At 55.0% G+C, this 24,101-nt stretch overlaps 1 protein-coding gene across 2 annotated transcripts in view; it reads left to right on the top strand.

The window, feature by feature from the left end:
- Positions 1 to 8,680: 8,680 nt before the first annotated feature.
- The window catches only part of SELENOI (selenoprotein I), a 32,001-nt gene continuing 16,580 nt past the window's right edge, over positions 8,681 to 24,101 (top strand). The window contains exon 1 of one of the 2 annotated variants that reach the window (XM_064411456.1): positions 8,681 to 8,867. In XM_064411456.1, coding sequence (XP_064267526.1) covers positions 8,820 to 8,867 — 48 coding nt within the window. In that variant the 5' untranslated portion in view covers positions 8,681 to 8,819. The remainder of the gene's footprint in view (positions 8,868 to 24,101) is intronic. The other variant, XM_064411455.1, reaches the window with a different exon arrangement.

Genomic DNA, 24,101 nt, shown 5'->3' with positions numbered 1-24,101 from the left:
CAAAAATCCAATCATAAAATACACATTTTTCACACTGTGGCTGGTATCTGGTACGAGTCCTTTCTTAAAACAGTATCTTACATAGCATTGTTCCTGTTTTAACATTATGTTATAAACTAAAACTATGTTTAATACATCACTTAAGAAAATTAATGCAGCATAACTTTCTAACATAACACATACAAAATTCATTTTAATACTTGCGAAAAGCCAATAATAAAATACACATTTTTCACAACATTATGTTATAACCTAAAGCTATGTTTAATACACCACGTAAGAAAATTAATATAGCATATTAATTATGGCATATTATATTATTATCGCATAATACAATATTTATTGTAATACTTGTGAAAATCCAATCATAAAATACACATTTTTACAATATTATGTTATAACCTAAAACTATGTTTAATACATCACTTAGGAAAATTAATGCAGCATAACTTTCTAACATAACACATACAAAATTCATTATAATACTTGCGAAAAGCCAATCATAAAATACACATTTTTCACAAGGGATACCTTTGAGCCTTTTCTGGCACCTAAAGGAGATCCTTTAGCGGGGCTGGAGTGCTGGGACACGGACAATCACTCCACGCTGACCCAGGCCAGGCCAGGGTGTGTTTTTTGGGATCTTTTTTCCCGCTTAGGCCAGGCCCGGGTGTGTTTTTTGGGATCTTTTTTCCCGCTTAGGCCAGGCCCAGGTGTGTTTTTTGGGATCTTTTTTCCCGCTTAGGCCAGGCCCGGGTGTGTTTTTTGGGATCTTTTTTCCCGCTTAGGCCAGGCCCGGGTGTGTTTTTTGGGATCTTTTTTCCCGCTTAGGCCAGGCCCGGGTGTGTTTTTTGGGATCTTTTTTCCCGCTTAGGCCAGGCCCGGGTGTGTTTTTTGGGATCTTTTTTCCCGCTTAGGCCAGGCCCGGGTGTGTTTTTTGGGATCTTTTTTCCCGCTTAGGCCAGGCTCGGGTGTGTTTTTTGGGATCTTTTTTCTCGCTTAGGCCAGGCTCGGGTGTGTTTTTGGGATCTTTTTTCCCGCTTAGGCCAGGCCCGGGTGTGTTTTTTGGGATCTTTTTTCCCGCTTAGGCCAGGCTCGGGTGTGTTTTTTGGGATCTTTTTTCCCGCTTAGGCCAGGCTCGGGTGTGTTTTTTGGGATCTTTTTTCTCGCTTAGGCCAGGCTCGGGTGTGTTTTTTGGGATCTTTTTTCCCGCTTAGGCCAGGCCCGGGTGTGTTTTTTGGGATCTTTTTTCCCGCTTAGGCCAGGCCCGGGTGTGTTTTTGGGGATCTTTTTTCCCGCTTAGGCCAGGCCCGGGTGTGTTTTTTGGGATCTCTTTCCCCGCTTAGGCCAGGCCAGGGTGTGTTTTTTGGGATCTTTTATCCCGCTTAGGCCAGGCTCGGGTGTGTTTTTTGGGATCTTTTTTCCCGCTTAGGCCAGGCCCGGGTGTGTTTTTTGGGATCTTTTTTCCCGCTTAGGCGAGGCACGGGTGTGTTTTTTGGGATCTTTTTTCCCGCTTAGGCCAGGCCCGGGTGTGTTTTTTGGGATCTTTTTTCCCGCTTAGGCCAGGCCCGGGTGTGTTTTTTGGGATCTTTTTTCCCGCTTAGGCCAGGCCCGGGTGTGTTTTTTGGGATCTTTTTTCCCGCTTAGGCCAGGCCCGGGTGTGTTTTTTGGGATCTTTTTTCCCGCTTAGGCCAGGCTCGGGTGTGTTTTTTGGGATCTTTTTTCTCGCTTAGGCCAGGCTCGGGTGTGTTTTTTGGGATCTTTTTCCCCGCTTAGGCCAGGCCCGGGTGTGTTTTTTGGGATCTTTTTTCCCGCTTAGGCCACGCTCGGGTGTGTTTTTTGGGATCTTTTTTCCCGCTTAGGCCAGGCTCGGGTGTATTTTTTGGGATCTTTTTTCTCGCTTAGGCCAGGCTCGGGTGTGTTTTTTGGGATCTTTTTTCCCGCTTAGGCCAGGCCCGGGTGTGTTTTTTGGGATCTTTTTTCCCGCTTAGGCCAGGCCCGGGTGTGTTTTTTGGGATCTCTTTCCCCGCTTAGGCCAGGCCAGGGTGTGTTTTTTGGGATCTTTTATCCCGCTTAGGCCAGGCCCGGGTGTGTTTTTTGGGATCTTTTTTCCCGCTTAGGCCAGGCCAGGGTGTGTTTTTTGGGATCTTTTTCCCACTTAGGCCAGGCCCGGGTGTGTTGTTTGGGATCTTTTTCCCACTTAGGCCAGGCCCGGGTGTGTTGTTTGGGATCTTTTTTCCCGCTATCGCCATGCCCGGGTGTGTTTTTTGGGATCTTTTTTCCCGCTTAGGCCAGGCCCGGGTGTGTTGTTTGGGATCTTTTTTCCCGCTTAGGCCAGGCCCGGGTGTGTTTTTTGGGATCTTTTTTCCCGCTTAGGCCAGGCTCGGGTGTGTTTTTTGGGATCTTTTTTCCCGCTTAGGCCAGGCCCGGGTGTGTTTTTTGGGATCTTTTTTCCCGCTTAGGCCAGGCCCGGGTGTGTTTTTTGGGATCTTTTTTCCCGCTTAGGCCAGGCCCGGGTGTGTTTTTTGGGATCTTTTTTCCCGCTTAGGCCAGGCCCGGGTGTGTTTTTTGGGATCTTTTTTCCCGCTTAGGCCAGGCCCGGATGTGTTTTTTGGGATCTTTTTTCCCGCTTAGGCCAGGCTCGGGTGTGTTTTTTGGGATCTTTTTTCCCGCTTAGGCCAGGCCCGGGTGTGTTTTTTGGGATCTTTTTTCCCGCTTAGGCCAGGCCAGGGTGTGTTTTTTGGGATCTCTTTTCCCGCTTAGGCCAGGCCAGGGTGTGTTTTTTGAGATCTTTTTTCCCGCTTACGCCATGCCCGGGTGTGTTTTTTGGGATCTTTTTTCCCGCTTAGGCCAGGCCCGGGTGTGGTTTTTGGGATGTTTTTTACCGCTTAGGCCAGGCCCGGGTGTGTTTTTTGGGATCTTTTTTCCCGCTTAGGCCAGGCTCGGGTGTGTTTTTTGAGATCTTTTTTCCCGCTTAGGCCAGGCCCGGGTGTGTTTTTTGGGATCTTTTTTCCCGCTTAGGCCAGGCCCAGGTGTGTTTTTTGGGATCTTTTTTCCCGCTTAGGCCAGGCCCGGGTGTGTTTTTTGGGATCTTTTTTCCCGCTTAGGCCAGGCCCGGGTGTGTTTTTTGGGATCTTTTTTCCCGCTTAGGCCAGGCCCGGGTGTGTTTTTTGGGATCTTTTTTCCCGCTTAGGCCAGGCCCGGGTGTGTTTTTTGGGATCTTTTTTCCCGCTTAGGCCAGGCCAGGGTGTGTTTTTTGGGATCTCTTTTCCCGCTTAGGCCAGGCCAGGGTGTGTTTTTTGGGATCTTTTTTCCCGCTTACGCCATGCCCGGGTGTGTTTTTTGGGATCTTTTTTCCCGCTTAGGCCAGGCCCGGGTGTGTTTTTTGGGATCTTTTTTCCCGCTTAGGCCAGGCCAGGGTGTGTTTTTTGGGATCTTTTTTCCCGCTTAGGCCAGGCCCGGGTGTGTTTTTTGGGATCTTTTTTCCCGCTTAGGCCAGGCCCGGGTGTGTTTTTTGAGATCTTTTTTCCCGCTTAGGCCAGGCCCGGGTGTGTTTTTTGGGATCTTTTTTCCCGCTTAGGCCAGGCCCGGGTGTGTTTTTTGGGATCATTTTTCCCGCTTAGGCCAGGCCGGGGTGTGTTGTTTGGGATCTTTTTTCTCGCTTAGGCCAGGCCCGGGTGTGTTGTTTGGGATCTTTTTTCCCGCTTAGGCCAGGCCCGGGTGTGTTTTTTGGGATCCTTTTCCCGCTTAGGCCAGGCTCAGGTGTGTTTTTTGGGATCTTTTTTCCCGCTTAGGCCAGGCCCGGGTGTATTTTTTGGGATCTTTTTTCTCGCTTAGGCCAGGCTCGGGTGTGTTTTTTGGGATCTTTTTTCCCGCTTAGGCCAGGCCCGGGTGTGTTTTTTGGCATCTTTTTTCCCGCTTAGGCCAGGCCCGGGTGTGTTTTTTGAGATCTTTTTTCCCGCTTAGGCCAGGCCCGGGTGTGTTTTTTGGGATCTTTTTTCCCGCTTAGGCCAGGCCCGGGTGTGTTTTTTGGGATCTTTTTTCCCGCTTAGGCCAGGCCCGGGTGTGTTTTTTGGGATCTTTTTTCCCGCTTAGGCCAGGCCCGGGTGTGTTTTTTGGGATCATTTTTCCCGCTTAGGCCAGGCCGGGGTGTGTTGTTTGGGATCTTTTTTCTCGCTTAGGCCAGGCCCGGGTGTGTTGTTTGGGATCTTTTTTCCCGCTTAGGCCAGGCCCGGGTGTGTTTTTTGGGATCCTTTTCCCGCTTAGGCCAGGCTCAGGTGTGTTTTTTGGGATCTTTTTTCCCGCTTAGGCCAGGCCCGGGTGTATTTTTTGGGATCTTTTTTCTCGCTTAGGCCAGGCTCGGGTGTGTTTTTTGGGATCTTTTTTCCCGCTTAGGCCAGGCCCGGGTGTGTTTTTTGGGATCTTTTTTCCCGCTTAGGCCAGGCCCGGGTGTGTTTTTTGGGATCTTTTTTCCCCGCTTAGGCCAGGCCAGGGTGTGTTTTTTGGGATCTTTTTTCCCGCTTACGCCATGCCCGGGTGTGTTTTTTGGGATCTTTTTTCCCGCTTAGGCCAGGCCCGGGTGTGTTTTTTGGGATCTTTTTTCCCGCTTAGGCCAGGCCCGGGTGTGTTTTTTGGGATCTTTTTTCCCGCTTAGGCCAGGCTCAGGTGTGTTTTTTGGGATCTTTTTTCCCACTTAGGCCAGGCCCGGGTGTGTTTTTTGGGATCTTTTTTCCCGCTTAGGCCAGGCCCGGGTGTGTTTTTTGGGATCTTTTTTCCCGCTTAGGCCAGGCCCGGGTGTGTTTTTTGGGATCTTTTTTCCCGCTTAGGCCAGGCCAGGGTGTGTTTTTTGGGATCTCTTTTCCCGCTTAGGCCAGGCCAGGGTGTGTTTTTTGGGATCTTTTTTCCCGCTTACGCCATGCCCGGGTGTGTTTTTTGGGATCTTTTTTCCCGCTTAGGCCAGGCCCGGGTGTGTTTTTTGGGATCTTTTTTCCCGCTTAGGCCAGGCCAGGGTGTGTTTTTTGGGATGTTTTTTCCCGCTTAGGCCAGGCCCGGGTGTGTTTTTTGGGATCTTTTTTCCCGCTTAGGCCAGGCTCGGGTGTGTTTTTTGAGATCTTTTTTCCCGCTTAGGCCAGGCCCGGGTGTGTTTTTTGGGATCTTTTTTCCCGCTTAGGCCAGGCCCAGGTGTGTTTTTTGGGATCTTTTTTCCCGCTTAGGCCAGGCCCGGGTGTGTTTTTTGGGATCTTTTTTCCCGCTTAGGCCAGGCCCGGGTGTGTTTTTTGGGATCTTTTTTCCCGCTTAGGCCAGGCCCGGGTGTGTTTTTTGGGATCTTTTTTCCCGCTTAGGCCAGGCCCGGGTGTGTTTTTTGGGATCTTTTTTCCCGCTTAGGCCAGGCCCGGGTGTGTTTTTTGGGATCTTTTTTCCCGCTTAGGCCAGGCCCGGGTGTGTTTTTTGGGATCTTTTTTCCCGCTTACGCCATGCCCGGGTGTTTTTTTTGGGATCTGTTTTCCCGCTTAGGCCAGGCCCGGGTGTGTTTTTTGGGATCTTTTTTCCCGCTTAGGCCAGGCCCGGGTGTGTTTTTTGGGATCTTTTTTCCCGCTTAGGCCAGGCCAGGGTGTGTTTTTTGGGATCTCTTTTCCCGCTTAGGCCAGGCCAGGGTGTGTTTTTTGGGATCTTTTTTCCCGCTTACGCCATGCCCGGGTGTGTTTTTTGGGATCTTTTTTCCCGCTTAGGCCAGGCCCGGGTGTGTTTTTTGGGATCTTTTTTCCCGCTTAGGCCAGGCCAGGGTGTGTTTTTTGGGATGTTTTTTCCCGCTTAGGCCAGGCCCGGGTGTGTTTTTTGGGCTCTTTTTTCCCGCTTAGGCCAGGCCCGGGTGTGTTTTTTGGGCTCTTTTTTCCCGCTTAGGCCAGGCCCGGGTGTGTTGTTTGGGATCTTTTTTCCCGCTTAGGCCAGGCCCGGGTGTGTTTTTTGGGATCTTTTTTCCCGCTTAGGCCAGGCCCGGGTGTGTTTTTGGGGATCTTTTTTCCCGCTTAGGCCAGGCCCGGGTGTGTTTTTTGGGATCTCTTTTTCCGCTTAGGCCAGGCCAGGGTGTGTTTTTTGGGATCTTTTTTCCCGCTTAGGCCAGGCCCGGGTGTTTTTTTTGGGATCTGTTTTCCCGCTTAGGCCAGGCCCGGGTGTGTTTTTTGGGATCTTTTTTCCCGCTTAGGCCAGGCTCGGGTGTGTTTTTTGGGATCTTTTTTCCCGCTTAGGCCAGGCCCGGGTGTGTTTTTTGGGATCTTTTTTCCCGCTTAGGCCAGGCCCGGGTGTGTTTTTTGGGATCTTTTTTCCCGCTTAGGCCAGGCCAGGGTGTGTTTTTTGGGATCTTTTTTCCCGCTTACGCCATGCCCGGGTGTGTTTTTTGGGATCTTTTTTCCCGCTTAGGCCAGGCCCGGGTGTGTTTTTTGGGATCTTTTTTCCCGCTTAGGCCAGGCCAGGGTGTGTTTTTTGGGATGTTTTTTACCGCTTAGGCCAGGCCCGGGTGTGTTTTTTGGGATCTTTTTTCCCGCTTAGGCCAGGCTCGGGTTTGTTTTTTGAGATCTTTTTTCCCGCTTAGGCCAGGCCCGGGTGTGTTTTTTGGGATCTTTTTTCCCGCTTAGGCCAGGCCCGGGTGTGTTTTTTGGGATCTTTTTTCCCGCTTAGGCCAGGCCCGGGTGTGTTTTTTGGGATCTTTTTTCTCGCTTAGGCCAGGCTCGGGTGTGTTTTTTGGGATCTTTTTCCCCGCTTAGGCCAGGCCCGGGTGTGTTTTTTGGGATCTTTTTTCCCGCTTAGGCCACGCTCGGGTGTGTTTTTTGGGATCTTTTTTCCCGCTTAGGCCAGGCTCGGGTGTGTTTTTTGGGATCTTTTTTCCCGCTTAGGCCAGGCCCGGGTGTGTTTTTTGGGATCTTTTTTCCCGCTTAGGCCAGGCCCGGGTGTGTTTTTTGGGATCTTTTTTCCCGCTTAGGCCAAGCCCGGGTGTGTTTTTTGGGATCTCTTTCCCCGCTTAGGCCAGGCCAGGGTGTGTTTTTTGGGATCTTTTTTCCCGCTTAGGCCAGGCTCGGGTGTGTTTTTTGGGATCTTTTTTCCCGCTTAGGCCAGGCCCGGGTGTGTTTTTTGGGATCTTTTTTCCCGCTTAGGCCAAGCCCGGGTGTGTTTTTTGGGATCTCTTTCCCCGCTTAGGCCAGGCCCGGGTGTGTTTTTTGGGATCTTTTTTCCCGCTTAGGCCAGGCTCGGGTGTATTTTTTGGGATCTTTTTTCTCGCTTAGGCCAGGCTCGGGTGTGTTTTTTGGGATCTTTTATCCCGCTTAGGCCAGGCCCGGGTGTGTTTTTTGGGATCTTTTTTCCCGCTTAGGCCAGGCCAGGGTGTGTTTTTTGGGATCTTTTTCCCACTTAGGCCAGGCCCGGGTGTGTTGTTTGGGATCTTTATTCCCACTTAGGCCAGGCCCGGGTGTGTTGTTTGGGATCTTTTTTCCCGCTATCGCCATGCCCGGGTGTGTTTTTTGGGATGTTTTTTCCCGCTTAGGCCAGGCCCGGGTGTGTTTTTTGGGATCTTTTTTCCCGCTTAGGCCAGGCCCGGGTGTGTTTTTTGGGATCTTTTTTCCCGCTTAGGCCAGGCCCGGGTGTGTTTTTTGGGATCTTTTTTCCCGCTTAGGCCAGGCCCGGGTGTGTTTTTTGGGATCTTTTTTCCCGCTTAGGCCAGGCCCGGGTGTGTTTTTTGGGATCTTTTTTCCCGCTTAGGCCAGGCCCGGGTGTGTTTTTTGGGATCTTTTTTCCCGCTTAGGCCAGGCCCGGGTGTGTTTTTTGGGATCTTTTTTCCCGCTTAGGCCAGGCCCGGGTGTGTTTTTTGGGATCTTTTTTCCCGCTTAGGCCAGGCTCGGGTGTGTTTTTTGGGATCTTTTTTCCCGCTTAGGCCAGGCCCGGGTGTGTTTTTTGGGATCTTTTTTCCCGCTTAGGCCAGGCCAGGGTCTGTTTTTTGGGATCTTTTTTCCCGCTTAGGCCAGGCCAGGGTGTGTTTTTTGGGATCTTTTTTCCCGCTTAGGCCAGGCCCGGGTGTGTTTTTTGGGATCTTTTTTCCCGCTTAGGCCAGGCCCGGGTGTGTTTTTTGGGCTCTTTTTTCCCGCTTAGGCCAGGCCCGGGTGTGTTTTTTGGGATCTTTTTTCCCGCTTAGGCCAGGCCCGGGTGTGTTTTTTGGGCTCTTTTTTCCCGCTTAGGCCAGGCCAGGGTGTGTTTTTTGGGATCTTTTTTCCCGCTTAGGCCAGGCTCGGGTCTGTTTTTTGGGATCTTTTTTTCCGCTTAGGCTAGGCCCGGGTGTGTTTTTTGGGATCTTTTTTCCCGCTTAGGCCAGGCCCGGGTGTGTTTTTTGGGATCTTTTTTCCCACTTAGGCCAGGCCAGGGTGTGTTTTTAGGGATCTTTTTTCCCGCTTAGGCCAGGCCCGGGTGTGTTTTTTGGGATCTTTTTTCCCGCTTAGGCCAGGCCCGGGTGTGTTTTTTGGGATCTTTTTTCCCGCTTAGGCCAGGCCCGGGTGTGTTTTTTGGGATCTTTTTTCCCGCTTAGGCCAGGCCCGGGTGTGTTTTTTGGGATCTTTTTTCCCGCTTCTCCGGCTCCCCTCACGCCTGGGGCCCTCCCGTCCGCCAGGCGGCGCCAGGCGGCGGGGCGGGGCGCGGTGACGTCACTGCCACGCCGGGTGGGCCGATGCGGCGGCGGCGGCCCCGGGAGCGGCAGCGGGAACGGCCCCGGGAGCGGCGGCGGCACCGGGAGCGCCGGTAGCACTGCGAGCGGCGGCGGCGGCGGCAGCACCAGCTCCAGCATGGAGTACGTGAGCCCCGAGCAGCTGGCCGGCTTCAGCAAGTACAAGGTAGCGGCGCTGGCGGGGGCCGCGCTGGGGGCCTGGCGCCGTGAGGGCGGCGCTGAGGGGCGGCCGGGGCCGGGAGCGGCGGCCGGGGCAGGTTGGGGGGCACGGAGGAGGGGAGGCTCCGGCGGGGCATGGAGCCGTGGTGGGGTGTCCGGAGGGGCTGTGGGGAGGGGATGTGGAGGCAGTGCGGGGCTTTGGGGCGGAGGGAGGGGCCGCAGTGGAAGCCGAGGTTTAAAGGGAGCGAGGGGGAAGCGTAGGGCGGTGCGAGTGTGGGGAGGGTGTGCGCTGAGATCTGGGCTTGTGGGGTGGGGGCGTTTGCAGCGGTGTGCGGGGATTTGGGGGGCTGCGGTGGGACCCGAAGGCCGGGTTTGGAAGGGGTGGGAGGTGCGGTGAGCCGCAGGGTTTGGTGGCTTTGCAGTGACAGCCAGGGGCTTGGGGACAGGGGCTGGGTGCTGCAGTGAGACCGGGGATGGTGGCAGGGGAAGTTGGAGTTTGGGGACAGGGCGTTGCAGGGAAGCCTGGGTTTTGGGGTGAGACATTGGGGTTTCAGGGTACGGAGAGCTCTGCAGTGGAACCCCAGTTTGGGGGATGGCTGCAGTGAGACCCGAGGTTTGTGGGGTGGGGGGCTGCAGGGAGACCCGAGGGTTGTGTGGCAGAGGAATTGCAGTGAGTGAGAGCCGGGATTTGGGGGGCTGTGGGTGCAGCAAGGACCAGTGTGGTAAATGTGGGAGCATGTGTGACATGGGACCCCCCCTTGCTGGAGTGATCAGGGTGTGACTGGGAGCTTCTCCTCCTGCAGGCAGGCAGTGGTGACCTGTCCCTGCACACAGCCAGCTCTGGAGCTGTCCCCCAAATGAAATGACCTCAGAGGGGGCTGTGGGTTTCCCAGGAGCAGGGCCAGCCCAGGAACTGCCCCCATGGAGCTCAGGGCTGCCGTGCTCCTGCCCTGTGGGTACTCCCTGCAGTCACACCCATGGAACCCACATCGTTCCTGTCTCCTTGTGCCAAGCTGTGTCTTGTTCAAAGAGCTGGGAACCTTGAAGGAAGCACTGGCATTGCCACCAGGCTCTGCTGTGGCATTTAAATCCCTGGGGCCTGATTTTGGGCCAAAGTAGGGGACTTATTGAACACGGGGGATGCTGGATCCTGTGTTTATGTGGAGAACAGGGTGTGTTCCATATTTGTTTCTTCTCCCACACCAGCTGTGAAGTAGAAAGGCTTCACTTCACCTTCTTTGCTTTGCTCTTGTTGTAGGACCCATCATGTGGGCCCACATTCCAGTCGTCCTTCCAGGGTGGCTCATGGAGTGTCACCTAAGAGTGTGGGACAGTCAGGACAAGTCTGAGGCCTTCAGGGAGCACAGCTCCTCCTGGAGCCATCCGTGGGGGCTGGGGTGGCCAGGGCTTGCTCACACTGCTCTTGTACCCTGGTGAGGTGGAGAGGAATGGACTTGGGGTGATGTGTCAGGGTGCAGGAGGTTCCCTGTGGAAGGCTGCCTGTGTAGGGATTCATCAGGAACATGTCAGTGTGTTTAGAGAGGCAGGGAATGACCGTGGGTTTGTGTGGGTGCTGGAGAAAGGTAATCAAAACACTCAGCTGTGAGCCAGGCCTCCCAAAGGGACTCCTCTGGCTCCTGCAAAGACAATTCCTTTGCTCCAAGGGGGAGACTGTTGGATGTTCAGCCTGTTTCCTGTCCTGCTGGAGGGATTGGTGGGGTTGCTGCTGTCCCTCTCAGCACCTGTGCAGGGCCAAGGGTGTCTCCAGCTTCAACACCCTTCTGGATTGTGTGGCAGGGACCAAAACTGCTGCCAGGTTATTTCCTGAGGGCACCTCTGACAGAAATGCTGCTGCAGCTGAATCTGGGAGCAGAGCCCTGAAAAGCACCCGGGGTGAGGAGGAAGGTCCCACACAGCACAGCAGCATCAGCCACTCCCTGTCCCCAGTTAGGCACTGGTGGGGTGCTCCCTGGCCTTGCTTTGGGGGCACAGGGCTGGAATGTGGGAGCAGGGCTCTGATGGAGCTGTGTCCCGAGGACAGGAGGAGCTTTGCTCCAGAGCCTGTGGCTTTTCTGGGTCAGCAGAGACATGGACAGGAGCGGGTGGGTTCACTTAGAGCTCCAGGAGCGCCATCTGTGCCCCACTCGTGTCTCTGCCCTGCTGCCTTCCTTGCTTCCTCCGTGACTTGTTTCCTTGGGGAGCTTTGTTCCTGGCTATTTTAGCCTTGGCAAAGTGGCTGATCTAGCACAAATCTCAGTACTGGGTCACGTATTCCAGCCTTGATTTAGGCATTGAGGCTTGGAGTGCTCTGCCCTCTGCAGCTTCCAAAGCTGGGTTACCTTGTCAGGGTCACACATGGGGCTGGGAGGGACCTTAAAGCTCATCCACTGCCCTCCCCTGCCATGGGCAGGGACACCTTCCACTATGCCAGGCTGTTCCAAGTCCAGTCCAGCCTGGTCTGGAACACTTCCAGGGATCCAGGGGCAGCCACAGCTCCTCTGGGCACCCTGTGCCAGTCCCTGGCTGTGCCTCAGCCTTTGAGCTGTGCCTGGCAGCAGCTCTCTGGCCACACACCATCGATTTGGAGAAGAGCAAGTGGATCTGGGGGGATGTGGAGGAGGCAACATGTCCCCAACAGGGAAGGAGGCTGTCCTTGGAGAGGAGCTGGTGTCCCTGGAGCTGACAGAGCAGGAGCAGAGGAGCTTCATGCAGGATGATCCCCAGCCTTCTGCAGCCCTGGCTGGGGCACTGCTGCCATGGAGTCAGGAGTGCAGATGGTTTCAGTTTGCAGAGTGCACGTTCCTGCTGGCTGGGGGCGAGGCAGGAGTGTGCTCCTGCTGTGCCAGGCTGGCAGGGGCAGAGAGGGAACGGTTCTCTGGCTGCTCCTGAAGGGACACTGAGGAGCTCCTGAGCCCGAGGGAGCCATGCAGCACAAGGTGCAGCGCTGGCAGCGCGTGTCATGGTTTAATGGTGCTGGAGAAGATTTCCTGGGGGTGCTGTGCCAGTAGCTGGACATGAGCCTAGGTGTTCTCAGGTGGGCAGCAGGCCACTGGCCCCTGGGCTGTGCCAGCTCTGGGGTGGCAGCAGGGCCAGGGCAGTGCCCGTCCCCTGTGCTGGCACTGCTGGAGCACCTCCAGTGCTGGGGGCAGCTCTGGGCCCCTCCTGCCAGGAGAGACCTGGAGGGGCTGGAGCGTGTCCAGGGAAGGGAACGGAGCTGGGGAAGGGAATGGAGCCCCAGGAGAGGCTGAGGGAGCTGGGAAGGGAATGGAGCCCCAGGAGAGGCTGAGGGAGCTGGGAAGGGAATGGAGCCCCAGGAGAGGCTGAGGGAGCTGGCAAGGGGCTCAGCCTGGAGAAAAGGAGGCTCAGGGGGGACCTTGTGGCTCTGCACAACTCCCTGCCAGGAGGGGACAGCCAGGGGGGGTCGGGCTCTGCTGCCAGGGAACAGGGACAGGACAAGGGGAAATGGCCTCAGGCTGGGCCAGGGCAGGCTCAGGGTGGACATCAGGAGGAAATTTTTCCTGGAAAGGGTGCTCAGGTCTTGGCAGGGGCTGCCCAGGGAGGTTTGGAGTGCCCATCCCTGAAGGCGTCCAAGGAATGCCTCGACACTGCACTGAGTGCCCTGGGCTGGGGACAAGGTGGGGGTCAGTCACAGGTTGGACTCGAGGGTCTGGGACGTCTTTTCCAACCTCAGTGATCCTGGCATTCTGTGCCTGTAACATTCCTGCAGCAGGGAATTCTTTGGCTGCAGGAAATATCCCTGTGGAGACAGGCTCAGCTCAAGTGGGCACAGAGGGACCAACAGAGGGACCAAATCCCTGCTCTGTGGGTGATGTGTCCCAGCCCTGCCTGGCAGCTGCTGAGGCTTCCCCTGAGGCCGGACAAATGCCAGCAGTGTCTGCTCCAGCACTTGTGACTTGTCAGCCTGGGCCAGGTGATGGCTGGTCCTGGCAGGCTGGAGGTCTCACTATCCAAACTCCAGTGCTTGTTTTGAGGCCGTGGAGCAGGATTTGTGTGTCCACATGCCAGGGGAAAAGCAATCCAGGCCCCTGCTCTGGTTGGGTGTTGAATGTCCTGTGCCAAACCCCAACGCTCTGTTACTGTCAGGTGTGGGGTGTCCCTGCCAAGAAAGCTGCAGCCAGGCCCTGCTATTTCTGAGTGGAACCTTGCAGTTGGATGCCAGAGGTCAAGTTCTTAACAGCTGTCTGCAGATGGCTTTGTGGCCAGCTTCTGGGCACCCTCCTTCTGTAAATGTATGGGAGAGGGGGAAATGGGGCCCTCGGGAGTGTTCACAGAGGTGTCTGTTCTGCTTTGCTTCCTCTGCCTGAGAGGGACTTTGGACATGGGTCTGGAAGGCGAGGACACATGGCTTCCCACTGCCAGAGGACAGGGCTGGATGGGAGATTGGGAATGAGGAATTGTTCCCTGGCAGGGTGGGCAGGCCCTGGCACAGCTGTGGCTGCCCCTGGATCCCTGGCAGTGCCCAAGGCCAGGCTGGATGGAGCTAGGAGCACCTGGGACAGTGGCAGTGTCCCTACCATGGCAGGGGTGGCACTGGATGTGCTTTCAGGTTCCTTCCCATCCAAACCATTCTGGGATTTGATGATTCTTAGTGAGGACACAGCTCTGCAGCTCCACGTGTCCTTGGCATTGCAGCCAGCTCTGATGGTTTGTCCCTGTCTTTCCGTATGCCAGTCACATGCCCTGCCTTCTCTGCAGCCTTTTCTCTCCCAGCCTTGTCTGAGCTGCTTGTGATTCCGTGTGGTCCAGCTCTACCCCAAGGGATCCTGTCCTCTACTGGTGTCTCTGGTGTGATTGGTGACAATTCCAGGGGCCGTGATCCCTGCGTGGCTCTTTGATCCAGGTCCCATAGGAGCAGGGAAGGTGCTGAGGTGACAAGTGTTGTGCAGGAGGCTGTGGCTGCACGTGAGTGTCTGCTCCCCTGCTTTCCTCCCAGTGTGAGCTGGGTGGAAGCACAAGTACCAGGCTTTGTCATGATGCCTCGTGGGCCTTGGGCATTCCTGGGATCTTATCCTCAGGGATCTTGGTCTGGGGCAAGTGCCAGTGAAGGAGGAGGTGGGAATGCCACTCCTTACCCGAGGCCCAGGAGGAATGGAGAGGGAAGGTGGTGACACGTGTCATGTTTGAGTCCAAAGGTGGACCATGCTGGTGGTTCACCCCAGAAGCTTCTGGAACCTGTGTGAGTTCAGCAAGAGAAAACTCAAATGAAGTTTGGGAAGGACCTTTTATAGCAAAGCTGCTGCTCCAAAAACCCTCAAACCCTTCCATTCTGTGTCCTTGTGTCTGAGCAGGAGCTAGTGGTGGCCTTAAGGGACATAAAGATGCCCTTTGAAATGCTGTTTATCAGAGCTGACACTCTAAGGAGGGAAAAGCATGGATACTACATGCATTTGGATCTTGAGAATCCTGGGTGGGGGAGCAGCAAATGGGCCTCCGATCCGTGTTGTTGGCAGGCCCCATCTGTAGAAAATCCTTCCCACATTTAATTAGTCAAGCTCTTAAAGGGTTTTCTTATAGGAAAACAATTCTGTTCCTCATTTCCAGTGTTAGATGGAAAGGATGTTCAGAGGCGAGCTTGGAGACCTGGGGCACTGCACCCAAGGGTCAGGCTTCAGCCATTTCCATTTATTGTGGAAAGCATTTTCCTTCTGGATGTTCTCTTCCCTTTCCTGCACCCTTCTTCCAGGTGGGAACCCAGCTGCTGGTCCCATCTGTGCTCTGAAGAAGAGGTTGCTCTGCCCCTCAACCAGAAATCCCATTTTTCCAGACTTGGGAGTGCCACGGGGAGCCAGGCTGCAGATGTTGGGCCGTGGGAAGCAGATGGCTGGAAGCTGTTCCTGGCAGGATTCTCTAGGCTGCTCTGCAAACAGGAGCCCTGAAGAGATCTCTGCAGGGTGTTCAGAAACACCGATGGCAGCTCAGACCGATGGAACAACACCACTGGGAGCAAGGGAAGCAGGAAGGGAAGCGTTTTGGTGCTGGGCTGTGGCCCTGAGGCTCAAGGCCACCGTGATTAAAGGCCACCCCCCAGCCTGCCAGCTTGGCTTCTCCTCAGCAGGAGGGGTGAGAAGGAGGGGAAGCCTTTGAGCCCAGCTCTGGAATCACTTAACTCCTTCCCCAAGGGCTCTTCTAATTGCTCTGAGATAGCCTTTAAACACAAGGAGCTTCCCAAGGTGCTGCCTGGCGCCTGCTGAGCACCTCCTAGACTCTGTGATTTCCAAGTTAGAGGTGGTTTTCTTCTTCCTTCTCCTTTTCTGTGATACAATTTAGGGCTTTGAACCACTGCCCAGCTTAGCGTGCCCCTTGCAGCTCTCGTGGTCTGAGAAGTGCCGTGGTTGGAGGAGACAGCAGCAGTGCTTATGGATTAACTGGGAGCCACTCAGCTCACGAGCCCTGGCTGAGCTTTTCCCCTGTGCTAAGCAATGAGATGAGGGGAAGGGATTTATGCTGCTTTCTAGGGACACTTCTGACGTGCTGGAGGGTTTTGATGAGTGATGAGCTGGTGCCACTCCTGGGACTTGCTCTGGCTGAATTTACATCTCTTCAGCCAGAGCAGCCCTGAAATTGCTGCTGAGGTGCTGCTGGTTTCTGAGCAGTGGCCTTTGCTCTACAGGGTGTCAAAGGTACTGAACCATGTTTTGGTGGGGGATTCCCAAACTCGCCTGTTTCAGCCACAGAGTGGTGGTGATGAAGCTCTTTGTGGTCAGGACCTACTGCAACTTCAGTCCCCAGTGGGTCCTGCAAGGTTTTCAGGAGGAACTGCAAACCTTTGTGGGTTTTTGTATGAGACAATGACTCACCCAGGCACAAGCAACTTGTGGCTGTACTGTCTGCCACACCTCCTCTGGACACTTCCAGGGATGATTTGGGTGGGAAGGGATGCTCAAGAGTATCTTATTCCGTGGGTGGGGATACCTTCCACCGTCCCAGGGTGCTCCAAACCCTGTCCAGCCTGGCCTTGGGCACTGCCAGGGATCCAGGGGCAGCCCCAGCTGCTCTGGGCACCCTGTGCCAGCCCTGCCCACCCTCACAGGGAACAATTCCTCATTCCCAAGCTCCCATCCAGCCCTGCCCCCTGGCACTGGGAGCCATTCCCTGTGTCCTGTCCCTCCATCCTTGTCCCCAGTCCCTCTGCAGCTCTCCTGGAGCCCCTCCAGGCCCTGCCAGGGGCTCTGAGCTCTGCCTGGATCCTTCTCCTCTCCAGGTGAGCCCTCCCAGCTCTGCCAGCCTGGCTCCAGCCCTGCAGCAGCTCTGGAGCCTCCTCTGGGCTCTGTGCAGCAGCTCCAGGTCCTTGTGCTGCTGGAATGCCCCGGGCTGGGGCAGCTCTGCAGGTGGGCTCTCACCTGGGCACAGGGACAGAATCCCCCTGCCCTGCTGCCCACTCTGGGGGATCAGCCTGGATCTGGGGGCTTCCAGGTGTCAGCACACACAGCCAGGTGCTGTCCACCTTCCTGGATTCCTTCTCCTGCCCCACAGCAGGAGCCCTCTGGGTTGTTCCCTTGCAGTGCAGGTGAAGGACACAGCTCCTGCTGTGCCCCTCTGCCTGCTGCACACCTCCTGCATCCTCGGGCCCACCTGAAGCAGGAGGTTGGTGTTCCCAGCTGGTGGCTGGGGACATCTCCTAAAATGTGCCTTTCTCATGGATGTGAGCACAGTGGAGCTGCAGGAAGCTGCGTTGCCAATCCCAGCTGTCAGTGTGGGCACAGAGGTGCCACGATGAGCAGCCACAGGCCTGTGGGGAGGAAGGAGCAGTTGAAGTGGTGACAAGTGCTAAGCCTGCTGGTGCCTTTGGCTGTGTGGCTTTTCCAGCACTCTCTCCTTGGCATGCAAAGCAGAGCTGGGTCCCAGCTCACGCCTTGAGTGTTGCAAGGTGTGCAGAGCTATCACTTAAACAGAGCGTGGGCTGCTTGTCAGCCCATCTTGGGGCTCTTTAATTGCCCTGAAAGTTTGCTGCAATGTTTACTGGTGTCTGTTGAATTTTGGCTGCAGGGAATTCCAGCAGAAAAGTTATTCACTGCTAATGAACAGCAAGTCTTTGACTGTCCAGAGGGTTTGGAAGGGAACTGGGAGGGCATTGTGGAAATTCAAGTGTCACTTCCCGTGGTTGGCTCCAAAAGTGGCCACATTACAAGGGTTTGTGTCAGTGACCTGACTCGCTCTGCTTCACATCTTGCACAAAGGTGAATGTCAAATGTGGGGTTTTTTCCTGTTAATTGTGAATTTCTTCTTTGTGGACAGGCAGGGTGAGAGAGAGGCAGAAATGATGCTTTGGCAAAAAAGGTTAAAACCTTTGAAAAACATTGAAACTTGGGGGTAGCATTGCCCCTTCTTCCCTGCAGTGCCTTGCTTTACCTGGAATCATCTCCTGGTGTGTCTGGGCTTGTGGCTTCCTTGAATAGAAAAGTTCAACTTGATTTATTTTTCTAGGGATTGTAAGAAATTCTCTTTTATTCCACTGACTTGTGCATTGTCACAGAATCACAGACTGGTTTGGATGGGAAGTGACTTGAAGATCATTTAATTCCAACCCCTTGCCAGGGGCAGGGACACCTTCCACTGTCCCAGGCTGGTCCAAGCCCCATCCAGCCTGGCCTTGGGCACTGCCAGGGATCCAGGGGCAGCCACAGGGAATTATTCAAAGGGAATAATTCCTTTCTAAGGCCTAATCTAAACCCACCCTCTTTCTGCTTAAGGTCATCCCCCCTGTCCTTAGGGGTTGGTGGGTTGGGATCAAATCCAGTTCTCCAGAGGGGCTGAGGTCTTGCCAGTGTTTGATCTCCCTGAAGACTCATGGCCTCCATGAGGGACATCCTAACCTGGAGGTGCCAGAGCAGCTCACTGACCCTGCAGGAAGCAGGTTTTGGGATATGCCCTTGGGCAGAGCACAGGAAGTTTTGGGGTGGTGAGTGACTGCTGCCTTCTCTGCTGTCACTGCCTTGCTCCCCTGGTCCCTCCTGTGCTCTTTGGGCACACAGAGCTGGTCTGATTCCCCTCTCAGGTATGTCCCCCCTATTTTTTGAAGCCCAAACCAGTTCTGGAAACATAGGAAATTCTTCTGGCTGTCCCAGTATTATTGTAACAAGTTTCCTGTTCCTGCATTTTTGACTCTGCCTTTTCTCCCCCCTCCCCTGAATCACTGCTCTGATCCCTGCATTGTCACTCCAGAGGTTCACTGCTGGCTGATCCTCTCCTACCTGCATCCCTGAAGGTTCATCATTCTCAGCCCTGAGCTCACCATCTGTGCAGCCCTGTTCAGCTGATCACCTCCCACTGCAGCACAAGCAGTGGTGACCCATATTCATGGCTATTTGATGCTCCCAAGCAGAGAGAGCTCCTGGATGCAGCTGGAATTGGCAGGCTGCTTGCCAAAGCCTGCCATCAACATCAAGTGTTGATGTATCCATGGGGAAATGACTTCCCCTGCACCAGCACAACAGTGGGATGGGGTCAGGTCCTGGTGAGCTCTGTCCCACCCCAGGGTTATTCCAGTGCCAGGACAGAGCCACAGCCTGCTGGAGCTGCTGGAGGGAGAGACTGCACTGAATTCTGCCTTAGGAGGGTGGGCAGGCCCTGGTACAGGGTGCCCAGCAAAGCTGTGGCTGTTTCATCAGGCCAGGTTGGACACTGGGGCTTGGAGCACCCTGGGATAGTGGAAAGGTGTCCCTGCCGTGGCAAGAGGCGGCACTGGATGAGCTTTAGGGTCCATTCAATCCAAAGCAATCTGGGATTCCATGAATCTCCCAGCTGGTGTCTGAGAAGCAAGGCTGTGACCATCAGAGTGTGTTGGCAGGGCAGGAATGTGGTTTACCCAATGGATTAGCACGTGCTGTGGGGGTTGGAGGGCACAGGGAGGCTTCTGCTGAGTGTGGCAGTTCCTTATTGAGGAATGGGGCTCTGGCCTCGCTGGGACCCTGCAGGTGTTCACTCCTGGCCTCCAGCCAACAAGAGAGTAATTCTCTGCTGTAATTCTTGTAGGAGGCTTTGGGAAGAGAAGGTTGGATCCTGGGGCAGCTCTGGGCCCCTCCTGACAGGAGAGACCTGGAGGGGCTGGAGCTGGGAAGGGAATGGAGCCCCAGGAGAGGCTGAGGGAGCTGGGAAGGGAATGGAGCCCCAGGAGAGGCTGAGGGAGCTGGGAAGGGAATGGAGCCCCAGGAGAGGCTGAGGGAGCTGGGAAGGGAATGGAGCCCCAGGAGAGGCTGAGGGAGCTGGGAAGGGAATGGAGCCCCAGGAGAGGCTGAGGGAGCTGGGAAGGGAATGGAGCCCCAGCAGAGGCTGAGGGATCTGGGAAGGGAATGGAGCCCCAGGAGAGGCTGAGGGAGCTGGCAAGGGGCTCAGCCTGGAGAAAAGGAGGCTCAGGGGGGACCTTGTGGCTCTGCACAGCTCTCTGACAGGAGGGGACAGCCAGGGGATGGGGACAGGACAAGGGAAAATGGCCTCAGGCTGGGCCAGGGCAGGCTCAGGGTGGACACTGGGAGCAATTCCTTCCTGGAAAGGGCTGTCCACCCCTGGCACAGCTGCCCAGGCTAGTGGTGAAGTCTCCAACCCTGGAGGGATTTAAAAGCCCTGTGGGTGTGGCACCAAGGGACATCAGGCATTGGTGGCCTTGGCAGTGCCAGAGGATGGTTTGGAGAGAGCTTTCCCAGCCTCAGTGATTCTGTGACTTTGTGCTGTGGTTTGGAGCATCTTTCATTGCTGGATGTCTGAACCCTGCTCAGTGAAACCCAGGCAGGAGGAGGGACATGCTGAAAGCTGCAGCTGGAGCACACAGCCAGCACATCCACATCCTTCCTGCAACTTCCAAACCCACGGGCTCGTGTGGTGGGTGCAGCTCTGCACTGCCAACACTCTCCCTTCTGGTGCCAGCTGAGAAGTGACCTTGCAAAAGGCAAACAGGGCTTGAGTTAATCAGTACCATTAAAGGGTGAGGTGACTCCTCACACGCTGGCCAAGGGTGGGCATAGGGCAAACGTGCCTTGTTTTGCCTGGCACGGCTCCGCTCGCTTCCATTTGCTGGGATTGGTTGAGTTTTCTGCCTCCTGCCTTATCTTGAGCCCGAGGGGAGAAGGTTCTTAGCCTTGTGCCCTCTTTGTATTTAAGGAGATTTGTAGGGAGCAGCCTTGCTGGACTTGCTGGAGTGCCCTGATCCTGCCTGGAGCACCTGGGAGCAAGATGGGTTGTGCAAATCCATTTTGTTTGCTGTCCTCAGCACAGGTGCCACCCGTGCTGTGCTGCCCCAGCCCACCCCAGTGTCACACACAAACACCACTGGCTCACCCCAGTGATGGGGTGCATCACACCAGGCACATGGGGGGATTCCTGGCATGTCCTCTGCAGGGCCAGGAGCTGGACCTGGTGACCCATGTGGGTCCCTCCCAGCTCAGGATTCTCCAGGCTTCTATGGCAGTGCTTGTTCCATTGCTGGCTCTGGGTAACCAGATTACTTCAAAGCAGAATTGTTTTTTTCCGGGACAGGAAGACCATTAGTAGAATCTGGGCTATAAATCTGTATTTTTTTCCTCTTTGGACACATAATTGGATCTCCCAGAGGTGTCCTGGTTGCAGGATTAATGTTGGGTTGAAGCCATACAAGCAATTTGTGTCTGTAAATCCCATAACGACGCCAGCCAGCTCGTCTGGGATGGCAGCACAGCCACTGGGCCTGTCCCCAACTCTTGGGGTGCCTGTGGCTCCATCCTGGCGTGGACAGGAGGCTCCTGTGTGCTGCCAGTGATTGTTGCTGCTGGTTTTGCTCTTTCTCTGAGGAGTTCTGACCCCAATCCCAAGGGAGCTGTCTGGGCTGCCTGGCTCCTCCCTGCGGCCGTGAGGAGAAGCTGTCTGTGAGCATGGAGCTCTTTTACAACAGGGCCCTTTACAAATGCCTGGATGCTTTGGGAAGGAGACTGGGATGTATGAAATTCCTTCTGGGCTCTTCTCCCTTTCCTTTAACCTTCTTTCCCTGAAAAAGGGGCAGAAATCCAGAGTCCAGGCTGGTGGGAATCATTGGTCGAGATAGAAGAACATCTTATAGAGGGATGTGAGTCACTAGACCAGTGTGTGAAGATCCAAAATGCAGAGGGTGACACTAATTTCCAGTGAGGATGAGGTGAGGGAAGGCTCAAACACTGCTGGGTTTGGGGCTTCACAAGTGAAGAGGTGGAAGGGACAACTTCAGTAATGTTTGTAAGGAAGACCCCGACAAGGAAAAGCAGCTGGAGGAGGCTGGGCATGGCCAGGATGCTTTTGGGATCTGTCCCTGAAGGTGCCTGGCAGCTCATTGGTATTCTGGGAGCCGCTGTCCCGGGCAGGCAGCCGTGTCCTGGCTGTCCAGAGTGCTGTCCCCTAGGGTGGCAGCCAACCTGGCACCAGAGCCAGCCCTGGTTCTGTCCCTGTGCCCCAGGGTGTCCCCAGAGCAGGCACAGCATGGCTGGCCTTGCTCAGCACACAGAGAAGTGTCCTGGCTGGAGCCTGGCAGGAGCTGGGGGGCATAGAAAGGATCTCAAGCTGTGGGAGAGATCCAAAGGGGCACAGACCCAATGGGAAAGGGTCTGGAGGGGCCACACAGGGAGTGGCTGAGGGCACTTGGCTTGTTCAGCTGGAGGAGAGACTCAGAGGAGAGCTCATGGATGTCAACAGCTTCCTCCTGAGGGGCAGCTCTGATCTCTGCTCTCTGTGACAGGGATGGGGCCCAAGGGAACTGCTGGAGCTGTGCCAGGGAGGTTTAGGTTGGATATTGTGAAAGGTTCTTCCCCAGAGGGTGCTGGGCACTGCTCAGGGGATGGGCACAGCCCCGAGGCTGCCAGAGCTCCAGGAACATTTGGACAATGCTCTCAGGGATGTGCAGGGTGGGATTGTTGGAGGTCTGGGCAGGGGCAGCAGTTTGGACTCCATCATCCCTGTGGGTCCCTTCCAACTCAGGATATTCCATGGTTCCATGGCTGCATCAGCAAACCTCTGCAGAGCAGCTGCCCTTTCTCCAAGAAACAGCTCTTTGAGTTCTGCTAGCAAGGTGGGAACATGTGTGGCCACGGGGAAAAGCTGTTTATTGATTATTATCCCCAGTTCTTGCAAGGAGAGAGAAAACTTCCCAAGTCATGGGCCTGGTGAAATTTCACTGAAATTTACCTTGCAAGCAGGGGCACAGAGGCTCTGGAGCTCTTCCCCTGCCTCACTCCAAGCCTTGCATCTGTTTTCTTTTTCCAGGCTGTTTTGGGGATAATGAGATTAAATCAGTCTCTCCTCCTCCCCTAACTGGTGCTTCAAATCCTATTATCTTGTAAAGCATTTGGAATTCTGCCCCCCAAAATTGCATTAAGCTGAGATGGAAATTCCTTGCGGCTTAGAGTTGCTTCCATACGGCTTTGGGGTTTGTTGCTTCTTGCTCTCCTGTGGGGACACAACCTCTGGGGCTGAGTCCAGGGAGATGGACTGACCCTGCACAGGGAGGGCAGGGAAGGGCTGGGAGAGGGTACAGAAATCCTTGCCAAGGATGGGATTCACCCAGATGGGAGCAAATGCTGTAAGATGGGACCCCAGAGAGACCCTTCTTGGTCCTTTATCCCTTCTTGGTCCTGGTGCCTGTCTTGGAGGGTGTTGCTTTGCCCTTTCCCACCACTTCTCTGCTTGCAGGGAAAAGTGGGGAATGCAGACAAGGAGAGGAACAGGTTGGAGCAATCCATGGGTGCAGTGACAGGGGCTGGTTCAAGGCCATGGGCTGGGGGACACACCTGGAGCTGCTTTTTGCTGAGGGGTTTTCCTTTTACCAGCCAAACCAAATGTGGTGCCTGTTGGAATGAATCCAGAGGAGGCCACAGAGCTGCTCCAAGGGCTGGGCTCCCTCTGCTCTGGAGCCAGGCTGGGAATGCTCACCTGGAGAGGAGAAGGATCCAGGGAGAGCTCAGAGCCCCTGGCAGGGGCTGGAGGGGCTCCAGGAGAGCTGCAGAGGGACTGGGGACAAGGGATTCAGGGACAGGACACAGGGAATGGCTTCAAAGTGGAAAAGGGGATTTGGGTGGGATATTGGGAAGGAATTCTTGGCTGTGATGAGGTGAGGCCCTGGCACAGGGTGCCCAGAGCAGCTGTGGCTGCCCCTGGATCCCTGGCAGTGCCCAAGGCCAGGTTGGATGGGTCTGGGAGCACCTGGGACAGTGGAAGGTGTCCCTGCCCATGCCAGGGAGTGGCACTGGAGTTTCTGGAAGGTCCTTTCCCACACAAACCACTTGGGGTTCTGTGGTTGGGATTGGACTCGGGCAGATGGCTGTGCTGGAGTTGGGGGTGCTGTCCCAAGCAGGTGGGTGAGCAGCAGGTTCTGCCCAGCCCAGCACTGAGTATGTGAGCCCAGGAGTTTGGTAGCCTGTGGAATTGTTCTTGGCATTCTTATCAAAGTGTTCCTGGGAGAAGAGGACTTTAGCCAGGGTAATCTGTGTTTGGAAGGGGCTGTGAGAGCAGATAATGGCTCGTGCTGCTCTCAAGAGCCAAATGATGTCAAATTTTAACTTTCTATCTGGAAGTCGTTTCATGCCTTGTCTAGGTCTTTGATTTTTATTTCTGTTTTTATTTCCCACACCACAAACACACCCTGAGCACCTCAGATGTTGTGAAAGTGATGGGTGAGGGGTAGGAGCTCTACCTCCCCATTCCCAAAGCTGTCTCTGGTGAAATCTCCTGCTCCTTAGTGGAGAGGGGCCCTCTGGGACCCATCCTGCTCAAGGGGCTCCCAGTCCCACTGCTGGAAGTGAGGCTGGAGACTGGGACCAGCAAGGGAGCAAAGGGGTCACAGCACAGCAGGTGACAGGTGGCACTGCTGGGGGTAGGACCCACAGCATTCCTCCCCATCCAGGTGGGGCAGAGCAGTTGGAAGCTGTTGAAAGAATCAGCATTTTTATCATTGCCTGTGTCCACTCGGAGAGCTGGAGCTGGCATTTCCAAATGTGACAGATGGCACTGCTGGGGGGTAGGACCCACAGCATTCCTCCCCATCCAGGTGGGGCAGAGCAGTTGGAAGCAGTTGAAAGGATCAGCATTTTTCTGATTGCCTGTGTCCACTCAGAGAGCTGGCACTTCCAAAGGTGACAGATGGCACTGCTGGGGGTAGGACCCACAGCATTCCTCTTCATCCAGGTGGGGCAGAGCAGTTGGAAGCAGTTGAAAGGATCAGCATTTTGCTCCTTGCCTGTGTCCACTCAGAGAGCTGGCATTTCCAAAGGGTGGAGGATACATCAGGAGT

The sequence above is a fragment of the Passer domesticus genome, chromosome 3 (assembly GCF_036417665.1).
Source record: "Passer domesticus isolate bPasDom1 chromosome 3, bPasDom1.hap1, whole genome shotgun sequence".
Lineage (NCBI taxonomy): Eukaryota > Metazoa > Chordata > Aves > Passeriformes > Passeridae > Passer > Passer domesticus.
The sequence above is the reverse complement of the archived record's forward strand: the minus strand, read 5'-3'. Positions and strand labels throughout refer to the sequence as shown.